Source organism: Centruroides vittatus, unplaced genomic scaffold (assembly GCF_030686945.1).
Source record: "Centruroides vittatus isolate TY-2023 unplaced genomic scaffold, ASM3068694v2 contig_349, whole genome shotgun sequence".
Classification (NCBI taxonomy): domain Eukaryota; kingdom Metazoa; phylum Arthropoda; class Arachnida; order Scorpiones; family Buthidae; genus Centruroides; species Centruroides vittatus.
The window spans coordinates 3670042-3696551 of NW_027122172.1; the positions used below are offsets into that span (position 1 = coordinate 3670042).

Below are 26510 nucleotides of genomic sequence, written 5' to 3' on the forward strand. Positions count from 1 at the left end.
ATAAGTCTGGATGATAGAGTCAACGATGTTAGCAATAATAATTTTGCATTTATAAGATATACTAATAACGTTAGAGACAAATTATTTATTAGTTTTTGGAATATACAAGGTCTCCGGGGGAAAATGCATAGGAAGTCAGTAAAAGAGCATATAAAATCTCAAATGATATATGGCTTCACGGAAACCTGGATTGTTAATCTAAATAAAGAAGACGAGGAGGTGTTAAAACGTGAAAACACGGTGTTGTTCAGCGGAGCTCAGAGGAAGTGTGAAAAGGGTCGTCCAGCGGGTGGATTATTGCTGTTAATTAAGAAGAATTTTGGGCAAAGATAAAGATCATCCAAGTTCATTTCCGGCTGTTTAACTCTATAATAATGAATTCCATTGGCTATGCGGCCCCAATTTGGAGCCTTACGAACTTTCAAAAATTAGAAGTTATCCAAAATAGGTTTGTACGCAAGATTTTTTTGCTGGATTACAACACACCAGGTAGCGTGTTAAGACTGGAATTAAGCAGGTTTAGATTGAGTGCTACCTTAATAAGGAGATACATGAAAGTTTTATTTAAAATAAGAGACGCTCGAAATCTTTCAACTGTATTATTATACCAATTGTATCGAAAATCTTTGATTAAGGTACAAAGCAAAAACTGGGTGTCACAAATTGCACAAATTTTAAAGCGCCTTGGATATTCTATTAAAATATTCCTAGATTACCTGAAATAAGTGAACAACATTTCCAAATGTTGATACAAAATGTGCTCGAAATCTCTTTATCACAAGACATAGAAGACATATTCACAAGAGAGAAAACTGATTGGTATAACATAATTCTTGAGTATCCATTTATTAATAACTACATGTTAACTAACCTGGCTTTTAATGTTAAAAGATTTTTCATACAACTCAGAATAAACAAAGAATTAATATTAATTAATAATAATTTCATTGAGTTTTCTAAGAGTATCTGCCCAAGATGCCAAAAAATAATTTCAAAATTTCATATGTTTTGTGGATGTAAAGATGCAAAGGAACTGGCACACAATCTTGACTTGCATATGTTAACAAGGTGCACTAATGAAAGAGCTATGTATGAAATATTCCATACAGTCAAGATAGACATAATTTATAGGCTATATAAATATACCCACAAATTTTTAATGTAACAAATTCATTGAATACATAAATAACATAAATCAATGGTATTGTATGTTATAGAACCATGTGTATGAAGAAAGTTACCAGTTGCAGTATAGGTTGAAATCACTTTAAATTGATGTTATTAAAATAATTATAATTGGTAACTAAATGTGGAATATAATGCTTGGTTTGACTTGTGTTGCTAGTGTATTTTTTAACATTAATAACAAGCGATTGTCGTCAAAAACATCCTTTGTAACTGGCTATCGCCTTATTACGAATAAATTTTGAATTGAATTGAATTGAATTGTATTTATTTATTTTTACACTTAATGTTCATAATTTTGAACAGCTTCTAAACATCTGCAGTCAAATTAGGAGGTAGCTGGTGAGTACAGAAACAAAACAGAAAACAACAACATAAAGTAAAACTTCTCCAGAAACTGGGCTATACTATACTGTACAAAAATTCACTACCTTTATATTCACCCAGCTGATTTTTCTGATAAAACAAACATTTTCGGTGTACTTCTAAGATCTGTTCAGGTGACCTCTACTGGATAACTAAAAATTTTTCATCTGAAGCAGGTCTTAGAAGTAGCCCAAAAACGTTTGTTTTTTTTGGAAATGTTAAAATAATGAATGAAATTGTTACCTTTTCTAATTTACTTCTTTACTTAACTTTAATATCAAGCAATACACATTTACGTTTTTTCTTTCCACCATAAAACCTGACTTCAAACAACAGGATGAAACTCATCCGATGTTTTTACAACTAGTGTTGCCAGATATGAATATACAACAACTAACAGGAAAATAGCAACAAATTGAACCTTTGTATAATATATTACAGGCTTGAAGAGTTTGAACTAACAGGAAAAATCAGCTGGGTGAATATAAAGATAGTAAATTTTTGTGGGGGGAGAAAATTTTAATGCTTGAAATGACAATTTCTAAACTGCATATTATCTTGCTTTTGATGGCTGCCTTTAGAGGCTTGGGGTATATGGTGTGGGTATACAAAACTTTTATTTTCATTTTTGCAGTTTTCTTTTAAGTATATGCCATCATAGGTTATATGCTGCTGCAGGTTATCTGCACGAAATTATGGTATATTTTATTTTAATGATTTTTTAAAATGTTAATAAAAGTCTTAAATTTTATAATTTTAAATATGCTTCACTTTACAAAATTGTTAAGTAGCTTGAGACAATATAAAACCATTTATTTTTATAAATAGTGAGTTTATGAGGAGTAAATGAATAAGAAAAATGTTGCTATGTGACTGTTTTATTGCAATTTAATATGCTGCACAGAAGTATATTTGGTGTTATGAAAATGCTAAGTAGGACATCTTTAATTTTCAAAGCTCAGCTGCCAATTAAAAACTGATTATAAAGTTACAAGTTTTATTTTATTTTTTTACCAATTATTATTCTGTATACATAGAATTTTAGCGAATAGTGATTTTCTCTATGAATATTTAGAACAAAGATGCAATGCACCTTGTAGTAAAGTGAACAAATTTTTAAAAATTTATTTTTTTAATTTTTATTTTAATATGTGAATTGGCATAATTTACAAGAATTGTTTAAATCACTAATAAGTGTATTCAGAATTCAGTTATTTTGCTCACAAATTATATAAGTTATCGTTTATTGTTGAATTTCATAAAAATAATAAAAATATCTATATGATATTCTATTTTCACTTATGAGACAAATAAACAGAAACAAGCATACAGTATATTAATGTGTTATATGTTAGAAACACCATTGCCTCAAGGTTTGGAATATACAAAAAGCTAACGAATAAACCCAATGTTCTTGGTCTAGCCAGTTACATACATGTAAAATGGACTGCAATAAAAAATACTTGTACAGAGCTACTTGACTTGTTCTTTTATTAGTAGTTAAGACATAATAGAATGATATTTAATTTAATAAGTAAAGCTTTATAGTTTATTTTATGTTATATCTACACTCCTTTAAAAGTGAAATTGCAACACTATGAAGGAATGCGCATAGCCACTAGGGATTGCAATCCAGCAGTGTTTTCAATCCAGCTGGATTTTTGCTGGATTGAAATCATTCCAGCTGGATCCAGCGTGGATCCAGCATGGATGTATTTTTGGTGCAGTAAAGTTATCTGTCTATCTATCTATCCAGCAATTTATGGTTTTTTTTTAAAGAAATAAAACATTTTAAAAAAATACTTAAGAAGCTTTTATTATTTAGACTGGTCACTATAAATCAGTAAAACTTCTTACACATTTAGGTAGTAAACTTAACTTTGGTTTGGTTTAACACTTGAGATAGAGATAATTAACTTTAAATGTTTAGTTAGATTATAATTATAATATAATCTTTAAGTTAAATAATAGCAAAGGTAATTCAACTAATTAATTTATATTAATATATTATAATAATGTAAGGACGGATAATCAGTGGCTAAGTGGCTATCAGTCTTACCAGTTTTCTTACATAGCCTCTACATATTAGTCTGTAGTTATTTATAAGTATATAAAACTATGTACTGGCAGTAGCGTAGCGAGGGGGGTGCAAGGGGGTGTATCATGCACCTGGCGCCACTCTCAGAGGGGTGCCCAAATGGTCTCCAAGACAAACTATATGTGTTTTTGGAGAGGAAAGAGGGGTGCCAATAAAGTGTCGGGCACCAGTTATGTTCACTACGCCACTGTGTACTGGAAGTAGAATAAGTTAAATAAACTACACCTTTATTAATCCAGCAAAATTTAATAAAATAATAACGTTTTCAATCGTTTTTAATGCTCTTCCTCGGTTACAAAAAAATAGAACATTAAATATAGAACATAAAATGTGTTCGGAAAAAATATAAAAATTAACGGAAAACGCCCAAACGGACAAAATATAGATAAATAAACAAAATAAATAGCGGGGGAAAAAAATATAAGATATAACAATGAAACCAGCATTGTCCGTTAATAACATTAATTAATGTAAAATGATCTTCACACGGTAGACAATGAGTCCGCATCTCTATGGTTTATACAACCAGTTGTCATGTGCACCTTGCAGATTTTCAATCTCTCAAGATGACTATAACTATAATAGAACACCTTAATTTTGCTGAGAAACATATATTTTAATCACAAGATCTTTCAAGATGTTTGACCGTTTGCCTATTTGTCGTCGTTTTTATAATTGTTTCTTGATCCCATTGTACGTTAACATCCTTCTGTCTGGTGTATGATGCCAGCGCAGTGTTGTCAAGGTTCTTACTGATTGTATATTTGTGCTCTTGAGCCTTTGTTTTAAACTGCATGTCGTTGCACCCACATAAACAAGCTTGGAATTGAAACATTGGTTGTGTAAAGGCACCCGTTATATACCCGTTATATACCCACAAATATATACCCGTTGTTGAATTCCGATCCTCTTTCCTTTTATCGTTTCTTAAAAGTTTGAAAACAGTGGGATTACGTTGGTATACAATATGGAAATTATTAGACCTGGCAGTACATCTATGTATCTTGTTTAAAAATGGGATGTAATTAAGCACTACTCTTTTTATATTTATTCCAAACACATTTTATGTTTTATAGTTAATGTTGTATTTTTTTGTAACTGAGGAAGATCGTTAAAAGCAATTGAATACGCTATTATTTTATTAAATTTTGCTAGATTGATTAAGGTATAGTTTATTTATAAATAATTTAATTATTAGTGTTAGTAAAGTAGTGAGTAAGTAATTAGTAGCAGTCTAGTAGTTAGCAAAGCGGCAACGCAACAACGTAGACTTTTGCGCCATTGTTTAGAAAGTTAATTGAGTATTTGCGGAACTGTGGTGCTGGATCCAGCACTTGGTGCTGGATCCAGCAGGCTGAAGAATGCGCTGGATCCAGCTGGATTGCTGGATTAGGGATCCAGCAATTGCAATCCATAATAGCCACATGCACATTGCAAGACTAGTAGAGCTGTCAGAGAAATGCAAATGATTAAAAGTGCAAAGATATGCAACAGACCTGTTTATTCAGTAATGAATTTGGCCACCACAGGCCACTATACGGTGAGACAAACTATCAATGAGGCAATTAATAGTTGCCTGAGGTATCCACTGTGATGCACATGTTGTCTATGGTATGTAGCAGTGGTCCCCAGTGTACTTCACATCAGTCAAAGTCTCACAGGCTTTCAATGGAAGAGATATCTGGAGAAGCTGCCAGTCTGTGAAGGATATGAATTCCTTCAGGCTGGTGAGAGTTTACTGTGTGACATGCAGTTGGGCATTGTTTTACTGGAACACCATGTTGGATACTGCTTGCACCAGTGGCCAAACTACAGGTCTCACAATTTGTTTGACATGCTGGTCCATTGTCAAAGTGTCAGAAATGTGCACCAGGGCTGTCCGCTGATCAAACATGAAGCCTCCCCAATCATAATGCTCAGTGTGGGGTCGGTGTGATGCTTGGCACAAAGAGCTGGTGTGTTGCTTTCCCTGGGATACCACCACATCTGTCATTTCTCCACAGACAGAAACAGGACTCATCTATAAACAATACCTGATGCCTTCAGTAATTCAGTTGTGATGATGATGACATCATGCCAGGCATGCAGCCCTGTGTTAATTGCACTTTATTACCAGTTGCTGTGCATGCAGACCAACTTTATCCCAATCGTGTTGAGAATGGTTTGAGTGGACACAGATGCACCCATTGACAGAGACAGGTGGCTTTGGATGTCACATGCTACGGTGAATGGGTCCCAACAAATCTGCCAGTCTGTGCACTATGTCCTTCCCTCTTCAGCCTGTTTTCAGATGTTCCTGTGTCATCATGTCACACTTTACGGATGGTATTCACATTGTGCCCAACACGTGCCCAACACGTGCAGCAACTGTGCATCAACAAACCAAGGTCATGCAGCTCCAGGATACAGCTTCATTCCCCAGCCATTAACTGGTGGTAATCAACTCACTGTAGTCTCACTTCTGAGGCATTTTCTACAGTTCTTTGATAGTTCAGCTGCTGCAAACCATCACTGATAGCATTTATGGCCCAAGTCAGCCACTCAAGTCACACTGGGCCATATCTAACAAAGAACTGTGTTAGATATGGTCCAGTGTGTATGCAAACTTTAATCATTTGATTATCTCTGCCACCTCTACCAGTCCTGAAATTTGTATTTGGCTATGTGCATTTGTTTTTGGAGTTGAGTACTTTTACGAATGAGTGTAATATGAGAAAACTTTTACTTTTGAAAAGTGTAATGTGAGAAAACCTTTTTATTATTTAACTTATTAAATTTTTAAGAATTTTTTTAATACAGGAAATCCTTGTTAATTCAAGCTCGGATAGTTTTAAATCCCATTAGTTCATAACTGTATTTTTGTCCTGACCAGGTAGCAAGATTTACACATTAAGGAATTCGGTTAGTTCAAAATATGGCCACTTCAAAATTTGAAGTGAAAATTCTGTCTGAACTGTGATATGAATATGTTAACTCATTCGTTTACATTGAAGTACTTCTATGCTGTAAGAGAACAATAGATCAAGAACAATTCTAAGCTGGTCAATATGGGTTTGCTTTTATAATAACACATTTTCAGGTGTCACATTACTAATCCTTTTTTCTTTTATCTCATAAAATATGGCTAGATTTCAGGATTGCAAGATTGGGTTATGAGTAGCAGATCGAGATATTAGTAAGCTCTTGGCTACTGTATTTGGCTGACTTACTACTTTTTGAGCCATTTTAAAAATAATTTGGACTACATTTTGAAGAATTCTGCTTTACTTTTTGTAAAACCTACCTGGTAACCTGTAAGGTTCTTACCAGACACATGCTGTTTACCTGGAGTTTATTTATATTATTATTATTAATTAATGAAAATAGCATTATGTATATGTAGCTGTATTCCATCTCCTTAATAAATTACATCAATTACTTGGAATTTGACATATTTTACAGAAATATGTAAATCTTGGATAACTCAAAGTCACAATTATTTCATTTTTTGAATTTTGAACTAGGATTTCCTGTATTATTTTATACTGTGAGAATTCGTATTATGTGTTTTCAAGCAGTTTATTATAAGGATCATTGAGAGTCTGACACTGCATCAAACAACAAGGTAAGCAGTTTTCTACAAGACAAGAGAGAGAGAGAGATCATATTTTTGTGTACAATAATTTAGGTTTTATGGTCAGATAGTATTACATGACCATGGATCTCAAGAGAGAAAGGATGCTGATGTTGTAATATGTTGTATTGGAGATGTTAAAATGTAAATTATTAGTGAGTCTGCCAGGTGGCGATTGTTGCTGATGCATCACGGGAATGGTACGTGAGCACTCACTTTGATTGAAACGAGAAGGCAATAAACATAACATGGCACAGTCGACAAACGTTTAGAAAAAAAAAAAGAAGATTCTCCTGTACTGGATTCGACATGTCCACGTTTCAAAATCTTCCTCTTCCCAAACCGATGTTGGTAGAAGGTGACTTGGGAGCAAATTGGAAGAAATTCAAGAAAAGTTATATACTTTATTCGACGGCGACCGAACTCACGACGAAGAACAATGAAACTCAAGCCGCCATCTTGCTCCACTGTTTGGGGGAAGAAGCTCTAGAAATTTTTGAAACATTAGAACTTAATGAAGAAGAAGTGAAACAACCGAATGTAATTCTAGAAAAACTCGAGTCGTATTTTATTCCGAAAAGCAACCAAAGTGTTTAGAGTCACAAGTTCAATACTCGTGTGCAAGGACCGAGCGAAGCCTTTGACGATTTTGTAGCAGACCTACGTAAGCTATCGATAAATTGTGAGTTTGGAAATTTACGGGATCGACTATTAAGAGATAGAATTGTGAGTGGTATTCGTGATCAGAAGGTAAAGGAACGTCTACTACGAGAAACGGAGCTATCATTAACAAAGGCAATCGACATATGCAGAGTTGCTGAACAGACAGAGAGACACATTAAACTCTTGTAGAATCACCTGAAGAATATAGAAGTCAACGTGGTAAAACGAAAATCAAGAGAACGTCTCAGTGAATCACGTGATCAGGAAAATAGGTCTAGTTCAGAAACAAAGAACCATCGGACAGAGAACAATTGGCGTGGATATCGAAGACCGGAAAATAAGTTCCAAGGAAGACAACGGAATTGTGGGAGATGTGGTTATAGACATAATAAACCGAACTGTCCAGCAATGGGCAAACAATGTAATAAATGCAAGGAATACAATCATTTTGCGAAAGTGTGTTGAAATAACATGATAAATGTACTGGAAATGGCGCCAGAGAGTAAAAACGACTACGTATTGGCGTCACTGGAAAGCAGAGGTAAGAACCTTGATCTAGACTGGTCAGAAACTTTAAGAATTTTAGATTGTGATAAAAGTGTTAGTTTTAAGATAGATACTGGTGCACACGTCAATGTAATCCCCGCATATATTTTTGAGACTCTTAATCTAAGAAGATTTCTAAAGAAAACGAATATTACGATTTCAAATTATGGTGGAAATAGATTAAAGGTGTTAGGAGCGTGTGATTTAACAGTACGAACTAAGGATAAGGTTAAGGAACTTTTGAATTTTATAATAGTCAAGACAGCTGACCAAGCAGCACCTATTTTAGGACTAGAGAGTATTCAAAAACTAAATTTACTGCAGAGAAACCGAAATATTTTAGAAATAAAAACGGAAAGTGATTATTTTACTAAATACAGTAATGTATTTGAAGGCATAGGCAGGATCAAAATAAAACCCTGTGAATTTAAATTAAAGGATGACTACAAGGCTGTGGTAGTTCCTACACGCCGAGTACCATTTAACTTAATGAATCCACTAAAGAAAGAATTAATGAGAATGATAAATGATGGAATTATATGCAGCATAGATGAACCGACAGAGTTTGTAAACCCAATCGTCCTAGTTCGCAAACCTGATGGATCCCTGAGAATATGTTTAGATCCACAGAATTTGAATCACTCGATAATGAGAGAACACTTTGAAATACCGACCTTTGAAGAAATCACAAGGGATATGGCAGGTTCCAAATTTTTCTCTATCCTCGATGCAAACAAGGGATTTTGGCAGATTGAACTGGCAGATAGCTCATCAAAATTAACAACCTTTAGTACACTTTTTGGGAGATATAGGTTTCTGCGACTACCCTTTGGATTAACAAATGCTCCTGAGATCTTTCACAAAACATTTACAGAAATTTTTGCTCATATTGAAGGAGTCAAGATTTACATTGATGATCTTATCATTCATGCAAAGGACACAGAAGAACATGACAGAATCTTAGAATTGGTTCTGAAGACAGCAGAAGAGAAAGGGGTTAGGTTCAATAAGGATAAGTGCAAATTTAAACTAAAGGAAGTCAAATATGTGGGACATATCTTGTCAGAAGACGGTATTAGAATTGATCCAGATAAAGTTGAAGCAATCAAACGCATCCCAAAGCCAACTGGTTTAAAAGAACTTAATCGATTCATGGGCATGATAAATTATGTGGCAAAATTTATACCAAATTTAGCTAGTCATACTGCAAAATTAAGGACTCTACTGAAACAGGATTGTTTGTGGCAGTGGACTGATCAACATGATAAGGAATTTCTGAAGCTAAAGAATCTTTTGAGCAGCACCCCAGTCTTACAATTTTATGATAAAGATAAACCACTAGTACTGTCAGTGGATAGTTCAAAAGATGGAATGGGAGCTGTACTACTTCAGGAAGGTGCTCCGGTGGCTTATGCATCAAAGACTCTCACGGAGACCCAGAAAAATTATGCACAAATTGAAAAAGAGGCACTGGCAATAGTGTTTGGCTGTCAGCGTTTTCACCAGTATGTGTATGGTCGTGAAATTACAGTTGAGAGTGACCATAAACCACTAGAGGCAATTTTTCAAAAGCCACTAAATAAATGCCCACTACGCCTTCAGAGATTAAGGATAACCTTACAAAATTATAATTTTAGAGTAAAATACAGACCAGGATCACAACTTGTGTTGGCTGATGCCCTTTCTCGAGCTAGCTATATGGACAGGAATTTTGATGTGATGGAATCTGATGTTGAAGCTCAAGTTAACCTTATCAATTACTGTAGCATTACTCCAAAGAAATTTGAAAAGCTTCGTCATGAAACAAAAAGAGATAGAGAGTTACAGTCACTGATTAACATAATAAAGGGAGGTTGGCCAGAACAGAAAAACATGATAGATCCACTAGTCAAACCATATTGGAAGTTTCGTGAAGACCTGAGTGAAGTGAGAGGCATAGTATGTAAAGGTGAACAATTAGTTATTCCCAAGAGCATGAGAGCAGAGACAATTGATAGACTACATTATAATCACATGGGAATCAATAAAACATTATGGAGAGCAAAAGAACATGTTTTTTGGCCTTTCATGGAAAAAGAAATAATTGATGTTGTAAGGAACTGTCCAGCATGCCTAAAGTATCAAAATTCAAATCCAAAAGAAACACTTATTAACAGAGAACTTGCCACAAGACCATGGGAAATTGTCACCACTGATATCTGCCATTTATTTGGTAAAGATTATCTACTAGTAGTAGACACATTTTCACGATTCCCAGAAGTTTATTGTATGAACCAAAACACCACTCATTCCAAAATAGTTGAAACTATGAAATCAATATTTTCCAGACATGGCAAGCCAGAAGTTGTATACTCAGGTAATGATACCCAGTTTGTAAACAAACACTTCCAACAATTTCTAGAAGACTGGGAAATAACACACAAGACAAGCTCTCCATGAAACCCTCAGTCCAATGGTTTCATTGAACGGCATGTGCAGACTATCAAAAAATTACTTAAAAAAGCAGTGTACGACTCAAAGGACATTTGTCTGACCTTGTTGGAATACAGAAATACACTTTTAGGTCAAGGTATTCCATCCCCAGCACAACTTTTTTATGGTCGTAGGTTGCGAGGGCAAGTGCCCATGAGGAATAATCTCTTGAAACCCAGAATACTTGTAGACAAATTTAGAAAAAACCATTCGCAAAGACAACAAGTACAGAAACACTATTTCGATAGGAATGCTAGAGATCTAATAGCATTAAGTCCACATGACCGAGTGATGATACAAATTGATAAAAGAAACTGGGAGCCTCGTGAAATAATAGAAATAGACAGATATCGACGAAGGTCTTATATTGTGCGCATAAACAAAGATGGCAAATACTTCATTCATAATCGAAGATTTTTAAGGAAGTTTGACATTAATAGATTTAGAAACATATAGAATCATTCAGATGAATTGTTAGATCAACCAATTGAGGAGGAACAGGCTAGTGAACAAGAAGAAAACATGGATAACTCCACTGGTAGAGAGGAAATGGACACAGAGAATGAGGAGTTAAAAAATCGGGAGATGAACGGCAATGAGGCTAAGGACTTGACAACTCGAGCAGGTCGGGTGGTCCGTAGGCCATCGCGTTTCAAAGACTTTGTGTAAAAGAGGGAGATGTAATATGTTGTATTGGAGATGTTAAAATGTAAATTATTAGTGAGTCCGCCAGGTGGCAATCGTTGCTGATGCATCACGGGAACGGTACCTGAGCACTCACTTTGATTGAAACGAGAAGGCAATAAACATAACAGATGTTACAAATTTCAAAGAAAATCAAATTTTTTTTGGTTGTTTAAGAGAAAAAGTGTGAAGGACAAAAGCCAACAAAGAAGAAAGTTTACGTTGGATGTTCCATCCCTCAATTTTGCTTGAATTTTAGCCAATCAGATAGTTAGAGTAGAGATCCAAGATGCCTATTCATCAATTGGCATAATAGAATTTGCATCAATTGGCTATAATCCCGTGAAATGCTCTACTAAAGTTTGAGTAAAGTAAAAAATCAGCCACTCATACCTTTAAATGCATTTAAAGGTATGAGTGGCTGTTTTTGTACTTTATGACAAATGCAGTTTTACTGAATAGTGGTTAAGTAAAGGTTTAGATGTTCAATAATGTTCAAAAGTTTAAGTATCACACACTATCACACTTTTTCATTGAGTTTAGATGCTCAAGTTTTTCAATAATCAATAACAATAAAGAATTTTTAATTTTTTATTCCCTCTTTTTTTACAATTGTTTTAGAGATAAAGTTAATTAATTTATGCAATTAAATTTATTGAGGATTACTGTTTCTATATTTTATAGGAACTGTTGCATTTTATGTTCTTGTTTGTTATTTACACAAATTTATATTCAAGCTGGTGTCTTGAATTGAGAAATTAAAATCTTTAACGTAGACCAAATACATAAATTTAAGTTAATTTAGAATCCACAATACTTATTACATTTTTAAAGATACAAAAAGTTAGATTATCACAGGCAAGAAAACATATAAAATTAAATTTATGATTTAGACATTTTTTGAAACATATTCAAATTTAAACATATTGTATAACTGTTAACACCAGAAACAGAATACATTTACATCTTAAATCAGCAAACAGCTCAATCACATCGACTAATGTTTTTGATCAAGTGATGTCTAGACCATATCCAACAGTTAAGGGATGTAACCATCGAATTAACATAAATTTTTGGATGATATCTGCAGAAGTCAGTGGAAATGAAGAAATTTGATGTTGTAAAACTTAATTGTCATTTGATATTCGCGTAAGAGAAGGAAAGTGACATTGATATAAAACTTTGCTTGTTACCATCAGAATCAAAAAATTAAATACTTTCTGAGAGGGTGTATCTGGGAACCTTGTGGACACAGCTACATTCTCTTGTAAAGGGAAGAGAAATACAATTTTTTCTAATTCACAGGCAATTGTTTGAGGGAACATAACCAAACCCTTCAGAGAAAGTGAGCTCACATCGGGGTGAAAGGGGTGATCATCACCTCTGCCACCCAAATTCAGTCTCCAGCAGCAGGTCAGGGACCAATCAGATGGGAAAAGCGACAAACTAATCCAAACTTGGAATTTGAGGACAAATTGTATAAAAAACTGTGTTGTCAAGGACACGGGGTCCTTCAAGTCTGGAGAATGAACCCAGAAGGAACCCAGTCCTTTTTATGAAAGTGACTGAGCTTCTCTGCATGGCCTTCCTTCCTCTGCAAGAAGACCCAACATTGTCTAGAGAGAAGGACCAACAGAGTAAACTGGACTTATCCTCTCATCTTCATTTCTTGCAATAATGGACCTCAGTAGGAGTTTGGACTGTGTTTCCTTGTCTTCAAACCATCTCAAAGTGATCATTAATTGTAAGAATTGTATACACATTAGCCACACTCGTTTATAGGTACTGGTATAATATACAATAGACTCACAACAAACTTTAAGTGACCAGTAAAATATTTAATTGTTAAACAAACATTTTTGACTGTATTTTCCGGTCTTCTTTAGGTTAAAAATTCCAGGATTCAAAGAGCTGTTGTGCTTGAAGATTTAAACATTTTTTAGAATGTATGACACGTTGCATATAAAAATTCATTCTGTGCGTGCATATCAAGCATTGCCTAAACGGAAGAATATATAAACAAAAGAATATATCAATATTTTTACAATGGCACACAACGGTGGAGAGCCACATTAAATGGAGTTATGGGGTCCTCACCTTCATAACAGAACTTCCAAGCCTTAGAAATATTAATCACATCCTTGAGTTGATGCAGTTATTGCGTAATCCCGCTTTGTATATTTCAAGAGTTTCTAGCAAATTTATGTGTTCTCTTCGGTGTGATAGTTTAATTATTTGCACGTTGTGCAGGTCTGCTCTTATGCCCGGGGTCAAAGCATAAGTAGATAGGGCAGTGGTGCCTCTGTTATGATCAATGTCATACCTGTGTTTTCATAGATGCTTATCTAGAGAATGTATCGTAGAGCCACTATACACAAGGTCCCTTTGAAATCTATGGTGGAAAAGAATATACCCCTGAAGCCAATCTTTTGTCTATGTCATCTTTGCAGTTGTGGAGGATGTCATAAATAGTACTCCTCCTCTTATATGCAATATCTCTATAAATAGGGTCAAGGTGGTGGTTATATTCAACCACGGCCCAGACTGAGGATTATTCGAGTTGTTAGTGCGTGAGTTATAGTTGTTAATATTATATACGTGCGACTAATGCAAACGCAGGGTTATGAGTTAATCTTCGCCCATACCCGTGTCTTGAGGCTATGTTCTGGATGCGTTGTAATTCTGCCAATGTATCATCAAATTTTGAGTTGTATGTGAACACTCTTTTGGTTAGGGCCCGGAACGCCACTACCTTGTATGAAAAGGGGTCATCAGAATTGGCGGGGATGAATAGAGGAGTATAGAATGGCTTGTAATAGTCTTTGATTGATATCCTGTCACTTTCCAATTGTATATTGATATCAAGGAAGATTGCATTCGAATTACTTATTTGGTCTAACTTGATGCAGAGGCCATACGGGTTATTATTCATTGCATCAATGAAATTATTGATATTGGGCTTAGTTTTTCACATAATGAAGATGTCATCAACATACCTTTTATATATAAGTATGTTATGACCAAATATAGGTACGATTCTTTGTTCTAGTTGTCTGATGACTAACTCACACAAATCTCCCAAAAGTGGGCTGCCCATAGGGACACTGTATTTCTGGAGGTAAGTACTGTCGTTGAACCAAAAAAATGAAGTGTAGCATAACAGGTGTGCAAGTTCTAAAACTTGTTTACGGTGTGTACCGTGAGACGTTAGTAAGAGGTCCCTAATAGTGCAAAAGCATGGCTGGATTTTTATAGATGGGTATAATGATACGAAATCAAGCACAGTGATGTATGTTCAATCAGTTATGCTAAGCGGTTTCAAAGCCTCCAATAACTCCACTGAGTTTTGGACCGTCAATGGATAATCATTAAAGCCGTGTCTAACTCTCTAGTGGGGGATCAAATTGTAAGCATATATTGTTATAATAAACATGAGTTTGATTGTCAAACTGTAAATCTTTGTGTCTGCCATCACTACCCCCATACAGTTCCATTCTCTCATCTCATCCTGACAAAATGTGAGAATAGTGAGCAACTTATCTTTGACTGTAAGATGCATTAACTTATCTTTGACTGCAATGCACAAAAGCATTGGTAGACTACACATTCAAGAAACCTCACAACCATATTTAATAATCATTATCAGGCTGCCTTATAGTAATTAAAAAACCATGGATAGAAAGGTATATTATAGAATGAATTGTATGATTACTGTACAATAGTGATTCCCAAACTTTTTTGATCCACCACCCCTTGGTTCCATAAACTTGTGAAAAAATCCCATTTTAGGAACCTCTGATGTACTGTACAAACTTTTCAGAAACAATAAAAACCATATAAACCCTCTGCAATTACCTGGTGCATATAAGATTTCCATTATAGACCACAGAGTCAGCCAAAGTTTGAAATACAGTGGAACCTTGCTTAACGAGCACTTCGCACAACGAATATTTCGCATAACGAGCAAAACAAATTGTAAAAATTTTCCTCACTTAATGAGTGATGTTTTGCATAACAAGTGATGAGGAGAGGGGAAGTCTTGAATTGTGCGTATGCGGCCTGCTCCATCAGTCTGTGTTTAGCACTCATTCCGCTAGCATCTTAGTGTTGCTTGTGATCACATATTTTTCCAAACTTGTGTTCACACATATTACTTATAAACATCAACAACCATAGCCCGTTATATAATAAACACGCCAAACTATATGCCAAATTCTTGGGTCATTAAATTTAATGACCGATTCCAAATTAAATTTTAGAAATGTCTGAATTAAAAATTAACTATTTATAATTATTAAATTTAATACAAGATGGAAACATAACTGCTTACCTCTAGTCAAATTAATTAATTTCTAATATTTAATCATAGCCTTTACATAACCCAATAATTTGGCATATCGTTTGGAATGTTTATCAAACATATTAGCTGTGATTTTTTTGTTTTTCGTTATTTTTTTGCTTTTGTAAATTAAATTCTCATTCCAGGATGGTTCATTCCGCACTAGAAGAAAAGATGATGATGATGAATCACACCTCTTAACAGTGTATATTGTACAATTTTTTTGAATAAACGTTATACATAAAATATTTGAACATTTTTTTGGTGTGGAACGCATTATCGTATTTTGTATTAATTTCTATGGAAAAAATTTTTGCCTAACGAGCATAATTCGTTCCAGAGTTTTACTCATAATGAGAAAGCATTATAAGTAAAACTCTGGAACGAATTATGCTTGTTAAGCAAGGTTCTACTGTATGTTGTTTCTATTGCATATTTTCTTGCTTAGGTCAAACTTAGGAAACACAAATATACAATTAAAAAGAAGCTACCCTCCACAGCTTTAGCAATGTATGCTGTAGATGAATTCATCAGGGTAAACTTGAGAGGACATCAAAATTGTCAAACAATTACTGTAATTAAGAAACAAATAAAGCCTCAAACACATAGAAGAACTAGAGATCTATAAATCTGCACAATGGGAGATTTATAAACTTCATAGACCTGGATATTCTCTTCCCAGTTTGAGATCCCCACAAAATAGAACATGTGTAGGAATTATGTAATCTGGTTCTAATATTTACATTGTAAGTTATTTTATTTTATTTTATTTTGATTGTTTTTTATCTATCGCCCACTACCAATTTAAGTACAGCTCCTCCTGCTTTTTGTTTTAAATGTTGTTCAAGATTTTTGTTTGATTCTTGATTTTCCATTTTATTTTTAAATAAAGTAACACTATAAAGTTATTGCTTTTCCAGATGTTATACATGATCAGTCAATCTAAAAAAATGATCCCCCAGATTTTTACATTTGTGGATTTGTGACCTTGAAATGTTCACAATTGTAAAAAAATTGGGGGTTTTTCTATATGAATAGATGCTTGTGTATGGCACAATTTAGTTCACTCTTTGAAGCTTAATTACACCTCAGTTTTTGTCAAAAACATCTGAAATTTTGCAGGGAGATTTGTTTATTAGGGGGATTGATGATTAAAAGTTGAGGGTGGGGAGATAAAGGAGATCATGTGTTTCTCCAGTAGGGATGGACTTAATGACAATTTTACTTGTTATTAGCATTGTAGTTTTTTTATAAAACTTATCCTTACTCTCAAAATTAAGCTTTTTGCTATTTTATAATAGTTAAAAATATAAAAAGTTTTTAAATAAAATATCATAACAGATGGTGCCACCTAATGTTGCTGGGAAAGTTAAGCAACTTGTTGCTAGTTTTTTAAAAATAACTTTTAATAATTTAATAAACTGTTATACTGTTATTTTTTTTTTTAAAAATCTGTAACATTTGATTAATGTAAAGCAGCTTGATGGTAATCATTGAATATGGTCGAAAACATTAGCTGACACACTTTAAAGTGTTTGATTTTTTATGTAAGTGTATTCTCGTTTCTAGTAGTATGTCTACTGAATCAGTTAATTTTCTATATCATAACTGCTAACATGCAGCTTACTTATAGAAACATATTTTTATATGCTTGAATACTATTAAATTATATATGAAATATTTTATATTTTTTATAAAATCTAGATTATGACAAATTTAATAATTATTTTATTTACTTTATGGTTTAGGCTGATAATATTGTATTAAAAGATAGAAAATTAAACATTGCTCCAGCTATTAAAAAACAGGTATGTTATAATTTATTAAAAATTTTTTATAAAATTATAAATGTTTTAAAAAACTGCTTAAAATAGACATTATTATCTAGATGATAAACAGTATTAAGGTCAAAAATAAAACTTAATATTTTCTTTATGAATTTTTAAAATAACATTTATATTCAAGATGAAAGTAAAATATAGGTTTCAGTAAGCTAGCTTTTGTTTACTGAATTATACTAATACTGCTAAGTTAAAATAACTTGCTTTCTTAATGTATAAAATATCAAAAGTAAGAGAATTCATTTCAGAGAATTTTATTCAGAAAATGAAGAGGAAGAAAAAAGTCATTTTTTTACCTCAAGAAACAACTCAAAAATTTTAACATGTTGAAGTTTCTCTCCAGTTCTTAACAATTTAATGTGCTTTATCTTGAACCTTAGGCCGTGACTCCACTAGCCGTAAAAGGGCCGTAAAACCCCTCACCGTAAAAGCTTTTAATCACGTGACCATGATATTTTACGCCTGAGCAGGTCGTAAAATATCATGGTCACGTGATTAAAAGCTTTTACGGTGAGGGGTTTTACGGCCCTTTTACGGCTAGTGGAGTCGCGGCCTTATTTGTTAATTGTACAAAATCCATTTAATTTTCCAATTCTTAAAAAGCGCCAGCATACATTTCAAGTTTGATATTTTTTTTCAACATAAACATACAACTCTACGAAAACCTGATACATTATAATAATAAAACCAACCGCTGTTGTATACCATCGGACTATATAATGGCTATATTAGTAATAAATTACCAAACAATTTCATCTTAGAGAGAGGCATTATATGCCATCTCAGAATAAATTTAATAATTATAATTTTAATTAAATAATTTACATTAAACTGGAAGAAAAGAATCAGTCTGGACTGGAACTCAAACCCGCAACTGCTGCTTACCATGTCGATGCATTGCCAATTATGCTACCTATGGTCCGATCTCGTCTTCCAGTATATATAACACTGTTAAACGAGGTCATTTTAACATAGAGTAAGTAGGGAAAGGGCAACATGCGACCAAAAATAAACATATTTTACTTTAATTAATTAATCGTAATTATTGCCATCGGATGAAGATTTACAAAAATTTTACTTTAATTTTAAGTTATTTTTATATTAATTTGCATAATAATATATGTTAAATAATACATAAACATATGCATCCAAAAATATAAAGTTCATTTTTTGTGATAAAGGTCCTGACTTTCTGAAATTCTTGTTTTTTGCAATAAAGTCGTGTAGTTTCATTTGTCGCTTTTTTCTTTCCTTAAGCAAATGTCTGTAGCCGATTACATTCAAAATGCCTCGTCTTACTTTTGCACAAAATCTGCATCATTCAATACAATTTGATCAACGATTTCGGTTATCGTTACCAAACTTTTACTAAAGAAATCTGTAGAGAAATTCTATGGGTTCTTCGTTTTCAGAATCTCTATTTTCCAGTTCTACACGAATTCCTTGTTCTGCTAGTTCTTTAAGGTCGTCGTTGGTAAAACTCTCACCAGAAACCTGCAGTAACTTCTCAATATCCTGTTCATCTACATCTCGTAGTCTTGCTATATCAATTAGGTTGACAATTTGGTCAACCTAATGATACAGCGATAGGTTCTTCTCATTGAGAATTCTTGGATACCTTCAATCATAACTTCTTCCACACTTTGTTCATGCATTTATCAGTCAATACTTGCCAAGCAAAGTTGATATTGCCTATGGCAGACATGGGCAAATGCAGCTCTTGCTGAAAGTGTTAATTTCTGTTTTTTATTATTTTTTTTACAATTTTATTTTTATAATTTTGTGAAAATATGTTTATCAAAAAAATTCAATATTTGTTTTATGTTATATTTATATTATATAATAAAACTGCGTGCCTTACCATACTATCTGCCATGACAGTACAGAAGTGTGGCTCCCATGCATTTTGCAAAACCTACATTTCGGCTCTCACTGAACTCTTGCTTGCCCACCCCTAGCCTATGGCATCTGTAATGTTATATTTTTTTCCAAAATTAACATCACAAAACAAACATAGATTTAAGGAAAGTACAGTGCTATGATGAATTGCTACCTTTTCCTGATTGGTTCGTGTTTGTAAATACAGTCAAACCTGTTTTTATGCGCTCTTTTTATGTGCGATTTTTATTTGTGCGATTTTTTTAATGCGAATTTTTAATTTGTGCGGTATAGTTGGCGACTAGTCTCGTGCGATTCGTCATGTCTCACGTTGACTTATTATAGCTAAATAAACTTATTATAGCATAAATGCACTTATTATAGTAATATTATTGCATGAATATGCGAAAAATGAAATAATTTACTTTTTAAGTCAACAAAACACCACCTGGACAAAAATATGTAAAACAGACGATAGACCAGACGATGCAGTCAAGTGCTGACATCTGTTGTCAATAAATTCTATTTCGTACGGTTTTGAGTTATTTTCTATGTGAGACTTTTTTTATGCGGTCCCTGTTGACCGCATAAAAAAATATTTTTTAATTGTGTTGTGAAAACTATTATTTACAGCCATTCGTGAAGTTTCGTGAGATTTTTTTTTAATGCGTCTTTTTTAATGCGGTCCCTATCCCCCGCATAAAAACAGGTTTGACTGTAATTGTATTATATATGAATTAATAAAATGCTGTGATAATTTAAATCAGCGTAAATTTTGAACTTTTTTTCTCAGGCTTTGAGCAGGCTGCATTATATTGAATCAGCATTAATCAAGGCAGCGTTAAGCAGGGTCTTACTGTATTTAAATATTATGTTTTAAAGTGTGCTATCAGTTGCCTGCATGCATGCATGCAATGCACACCTACCAGAACTAGCTCTGGATTTACCATCTGTATAAATACAAGGTCTGTCCAGAAAGTTTGCAAACTTTACAAATAGAAGATATTTGCATTTACCATTAGTATTTGAAATAGTCCCCTCCTGAGTCTATGTACTGAATTCAGCATTTCTGCCAAGAAAAGAACACCTTTTTCACCTTTTCAAGAACAATTTTTCTTAATAGCGTCAATGGGTTCAAAATGGTGACATTTGAGCAGATTTTAATTTGGAATGAATAGTATGATAAATTAATTAACTAATTAGGATGGAAGCAAAGATTGGATGAAGGTTTGGATTGTGTAACTGGCAATACATCTACACAGTAAGCAGGAATTGTGGCTTTGAGTCTTTCTCTGGGTTGATCTTTTCTTCTAGAATATTCTAAGTTAAATTTATTTATTTTTAATCATTGAGCTGCAATTTTCAAATTCCCAATGTCATCTGTCTGTTCATGCTTTGTTAATCCAAGGAACAGAATTAGATAAGTAAGAAACAAGACCTTATATGGAAAGCTTATGGCTGAAAGCCCTGATTAACTTTTAAATTAAAATATTAAAAATTGCATTCTGACATTGTGACAACCTCACGATAAATAATTGATATTTTAAAATTTAATAAGAGATTACAGCCTAGCTATTTATCTCTAATTAAACTACTTAATGATTAATTAGCCTTAAATAGCTTGATAAGGAATCTGGCTATTCATTTGATATTTCAAATAATAATAATATTTTATTTTAATTAATTCTATATTTATAAATGCAAATTATTACATATTTTCACCATTTTTATTTTACACTTAATTGATTAAGGTAAATTAATGAAGTATTAAATTAAATGTGTTTTTTATAGTAGAAATATAGTCAACAAATAATGCATTAAAATAGATTTATTAACAATTTTTTCTATTATTTATTTAATGAAATTAATACATGAAATTTTAACTTCATTCTCGTTGGCAGAATTATTCCTAAAGAAAGTAAAGTTAATATTAAATAAAAATCTACTAATTCTGATTTAATTAAAAATATATTATTAATAAAAATAATTATCGCATATTTATTTATTTCAGCCATTTACAAGAGTTTATGGTAAGTAAAATATTTTAGAAATTTATTTTAAATATGTTAAAATACCTAAGATGTTCAAATGAAATCATAATTTTAACATACTGAGAGATAATAACTGTTTTGAGATTATTTAATAACCATAAAACAGTTATATTCTGAACTATTTATATATAGACTAAACAATTCTGTGATGATTCAAAAGTATGGAAACACCCATATAAAACAAAAATGGGTTGGTAACTAGTAATCTAATGTTTCACAATATGGGAGAAGAGGGAACTTGTCAGGCCATGTCACTGATGTGGCACTTGAGACCTGTCCTCTTGGATTCAACTCAAGTTTTTAAATGAGAAGATGGGTACAAGACAGGCTGATGGATAATTTACCAGAAAATCAATGTTGTGCTTAATTTTAACATAACTTTATTCATTTTTAAGGTTCTGTGATTTTATGTACAACTAGAAAAATGCTGTGCATGTAACTTGCCTAAAATATATTAAGTTATTTTATCTGCATTAAAGTTTACCACATAAAGTTTACAGGATATATTCAATACACTGTCTACTGTGTTTGAGTGTTAAAAGCAATCCTTTTTCCCATTCTCAATGAACCTTGACCATACATCCAGCTAAATACAGTATACCCTCTATAACACGGGTTCATATAACACGGATTCGTATAACACGGCGAAAAAATTGCGATCGTATTCGTATAACACACTAAAAGAGACTCATATAACACGGTACAACGTCATCACCAACTCGTGTCACGACAGGATTGGTCGAATCTGGACCAATAGTGGATATTGTACAAACCGTTGAGTTTAAACGAGCACTGGACCTACTAAAAAACATTTATTATTCAACAGCCATAAAAATTATATTTTTATTAATGATGTCTTCAAAGTTAAATTATTTTTCTGCAAAAAATTCGCTGATCAAGAAACATGCGTACGCCGTTTGATGAGCTGCTCTGCGACGAAAACAAGCTTAAGCAATGGCGTCGTTGAATGGTGCGCACTCGGTAAGTAATCCTACAATTTTTTGTTTATATCATAATTTACATGGATTATTCCCCAAAAAATTATACATGATTTGGAAATGTTGAGTCAAATTAGTCTAGAATCGATTAATTTTATGGAAGAAAACCTTTCAAACAGTCGTATCCCCTAAACTGCACACGTGCCGGGCTGTGATTGGCTCATGTATTTAAGTGACTCGTATAACACGGATTCATATAACACGGAACGTATCTACCGTGTTATAGGGCGGTCTACTGTACTAGCAATGGCATTGGCTGTTTAAGATGAAAAATATTGATTGAAATCTTTAATATAAAAACTTATTCTTTAAAGCTGAAACTTTTTAAAAAATTGATATTAAACTGACCATTTTGCACGTTTCCAGCACTTTAGATACAGTCAAACCTGTTTTTATGCGCTCTTTTTATGTGCGATTTTTATTTGTGCGATTTTTAAAAAGAAAAAAACAAAACCTGAAAAGTGACTTTTTTATGGGTCCGTCCGCGTTTTTCTCTTCGCCAGATTAGGCATTTTATCAAAGAGCCCAAAAGGATGATGGTAGAGTCACAAAAAGAAACCTCATGGTGTGAGTCAAAGAACACAAGTACAATGTAGAAAAAGACTGTAGTAATACAATTTTAGTGGCAATGTTACAGGTGGAAGGCTCTGTTATAAAGTGGGATGAATGAAACATTAATAAAAAGGTAGATTCTCCAACCATTGCTATGAATATGGAAAAAATAGAGATATAAGAGTAAATGCCTGAACGTGAGGGATGCAAACGCATTACCTTCAGCTTGGAAGTACATTATTGAAAAAAGATTAGGATATAAAAACCCCTGAATTATGTGTCTCCCTATCATCATATTTGTTTTTTGTGTTATACTTTCATAGTTTTTTAATTTTTTGAAATTATTTTTATTTACTGTTAACCTTATATGAAGCATGCAATGCCATAACGTTGTAAATGCTAACAAAACAAACTTTTCAGGAAAGATAAAAAACACTTTTTGTAGTGAACAAACTTTAATCAAATGCTAGAAAAATTATTTTAACAGTTTACACTTTGGAATAAAAGATTGTGTTTAATTTCACACACCAAAGTATAATAGTAAGGAAACAAAAAAAGTTTAAAAACAGGGTTAGAGCCATAAGGTTGTAAATGCCAAAAACAATTGAACTTGAAATGAATGTTTCTACAGCTAAAAAACAGTTTTGAATATCAAAAACTTACATTCAAATTATTAAACACAATTTACAAAAAATTCAAACTCAATTTTAACAAAAACTGACAATAATCTACTGGTGACTGCTTCCGGGCTTCACTAATGTTAGGTCTACTTGGAATTGGACTTCAATCTTTATCAATTGTAATATAATTATGATAAATAAAGGAAATACAGTAGAGCATCGATTATCGACCCCTGATTAACCAACTTATCAGTTAACCGACCACGTTCTAGTTGGCAAATTCAAATGTCCGCTAGTGATGTGGCGCTACAATATTTGGTTATGTCTTGGCTACTTTAATATTATTTTTGTTAAATTTTTGCATGTTTTAGCTGGCAACACTGGCTCGACTATGAAAGAGAGGCTAGTATTTAAACCAGGCCCAATACACTATACTAATAATGTATTTTTTCATACTTTTCGGTTATCCGACTTTTCAGTTATCCGACCAACCCCAGTCCCCAATTAAGTCGGATAATCGATGCTCTACTGTATAAACAATAAGATATTTAGTGTAATTAAAGTTAAAATGAATTTAAAAATTTCAAATTTGGAAAGTTAACAGAAGTTCAAGTATTATTTTGAAAATACCAAATAATAATGAAACAGATTAACTATTAGTAATCCAGCAGTCAGTTATCTGGTTCTGTTAGCATCTCCTTGAAATTGGTTTGTGCTGTTGGATTTAAAAATGGTATCACTTTACCAATGTCAGGTTTCTTCTTTTGAGGAATCCCAAAATGGGAGCGAGCAAGAGGAAGTGGAAGATTTTTGAAATCATCAATGCTAACTCCATCTTTCAGCACATTAACCCCAATGGACCATCTTGCTGCTTTACCTCCATCTTTAGCAACCATAACTTTACCAAAGTTATTTGATATGAGTTGAATTTGGGATGCTGTTGAGATACCCAGGTCTTTTGTATTAAAAAATGTATGGGGAAATCTATTTAAAGTCATGAAACTTCTCAAATATGATGCAGATATAAAGGTTTTGGTCCCTGCACTTTTAATGACGTCCACAAGATTTTTTAGCATGTAGGCTTTGCATTTTTTTTCTCCATTTTTCAATTAGAGCAAAGTTTCAATCACAACTGAGAAATATGTGACCCTTTATGTAGAGTATTTGTGTGTTATTTCTGAAAATGCATTATTGGCCAATAACACCAGATACATGGCTATCACGTATTGATTTTTGTTTTGACCAACACAGTTGTCTGATCACAAAGTCAACTTCTCTTGGTCACCAATAGCAATATAATGGTTTGGGTTCTTGATGAAATAAACACAGAATTTAACAGGTAAAACAAATTTATTTGGAGCTGTAGTACAGAGAGTGTTAGCAGTACCATGCACGTGGTCAGTAACAACTGTCTGGGGACAAACGGCTAAATCTAGGGGCATGGTAAGGTGTTGCCAGGTTGGCCACAATGGTATATACAGGATGACATTTCCAAGGACCTTCTTCCTCCAAAGTTCTCACTCCACAAACACATGCATCTTTTTTTCTTTGATAGAATTGTGAATTCTAAGGTTGTAGCATGCAAATTGTTGAGTATAATTACATTTTAGTGTGTGTTAATTGTGGTATATACCAGGGGTGCCCAGACTTTTTGCTGTAAGAACCCTAGTTACCTATCTAAAAATATTGGGAGCTGCATCTAAGGTTTGTAATGATTTCCAGTAGATCGAAATCCACAGACAATAAATATATATATATATATTTGCTAAGGACTCAGATGTTGACCAAACACATGTGCACGTAAATGACAACAAAAGATTTATTTTAAACAGTACGGTAACAGTGAGATAATTCCTCCCGCTCAAGTTTACACAATATATGAATTATCAACTTAAAACTAAATTTCCAATACTATATATACATATATACACACTTTCCCCATACAAAATAAATGCATACGGTAACTTTCGATGAATCACGACAGTAGGCTAGAAGTGAATGCCACACAGCTTCGAGCTCCTGAGCGGTTTTAAAACACCAAACCTCAAAACTAATAGTTCTATTTGAAACCTGGACGTAATTCACATTACAAAACGTTCGTCTCTCATTAATATTCCTCAATTGCACTATGATGGAAATGGATTGTACTGTGGCGATACGCCATATTGTTGTATATATATATGTAGCGTTAAGCCTAATATTAAGTTTTGTTAATCTTTTGTTCTATATCTTTTCTTCGAATTTTCTAACGGTCTTTCCTTCCCACTGGTGGGAACACAATTTCGTAGAATAACACCGAAAAACAAGTGTGTAAAACAAAACCCTGAGGCAAGTCAGGGAGCGGGGTGAGGCATTCCGAGGCTAGCTTTGAGAAGAAGCGGACAGAAAAGAAAGTGGTCGTCACCACGGATCGAGACAAAGTGCTTAGGTCGTCTACAGGAAAAGAACTGACATAGACGAAAACTAAAACTGAGAGTTTGGCGAAATAGATTCTTTCATTTGATCGGAGCTATTGAAAGGACAACTACAAGTGACTGCGGTGCAAGTCTCCATTTCGTCAAGAGTGAAGACCAGACAAGAAAGAAACCCGGGTACCCCACCAGC

General features: G+C 33.4%; 1 protein-coding gene across 2 annotated transcripts in view; it reads left to right on the forward strand.

Annotated features, from left to right (window-relative positions):
* Positions 1–26510, forward strand: part of LOC136974449 (protein boule-like) — a 134263-nt gene that overhangs the window by 74567 nt on the left and 33186 nt on the right. For both annotated transcript variants that reach the window (XM_067269353.1, XM_067269354.1), the window contains exons 5-6: positions 17715–17774; positions 21697–21715. In XM_067269353.1, coding sequence (XP_067125454.1) covers positions 17715–17774; positions 21697–21715 — 79 coding nt within the window. The remainder of the gene's footprint in view (positions 1–17714; positions 17775–21696; positions 21716–26510) is intronic.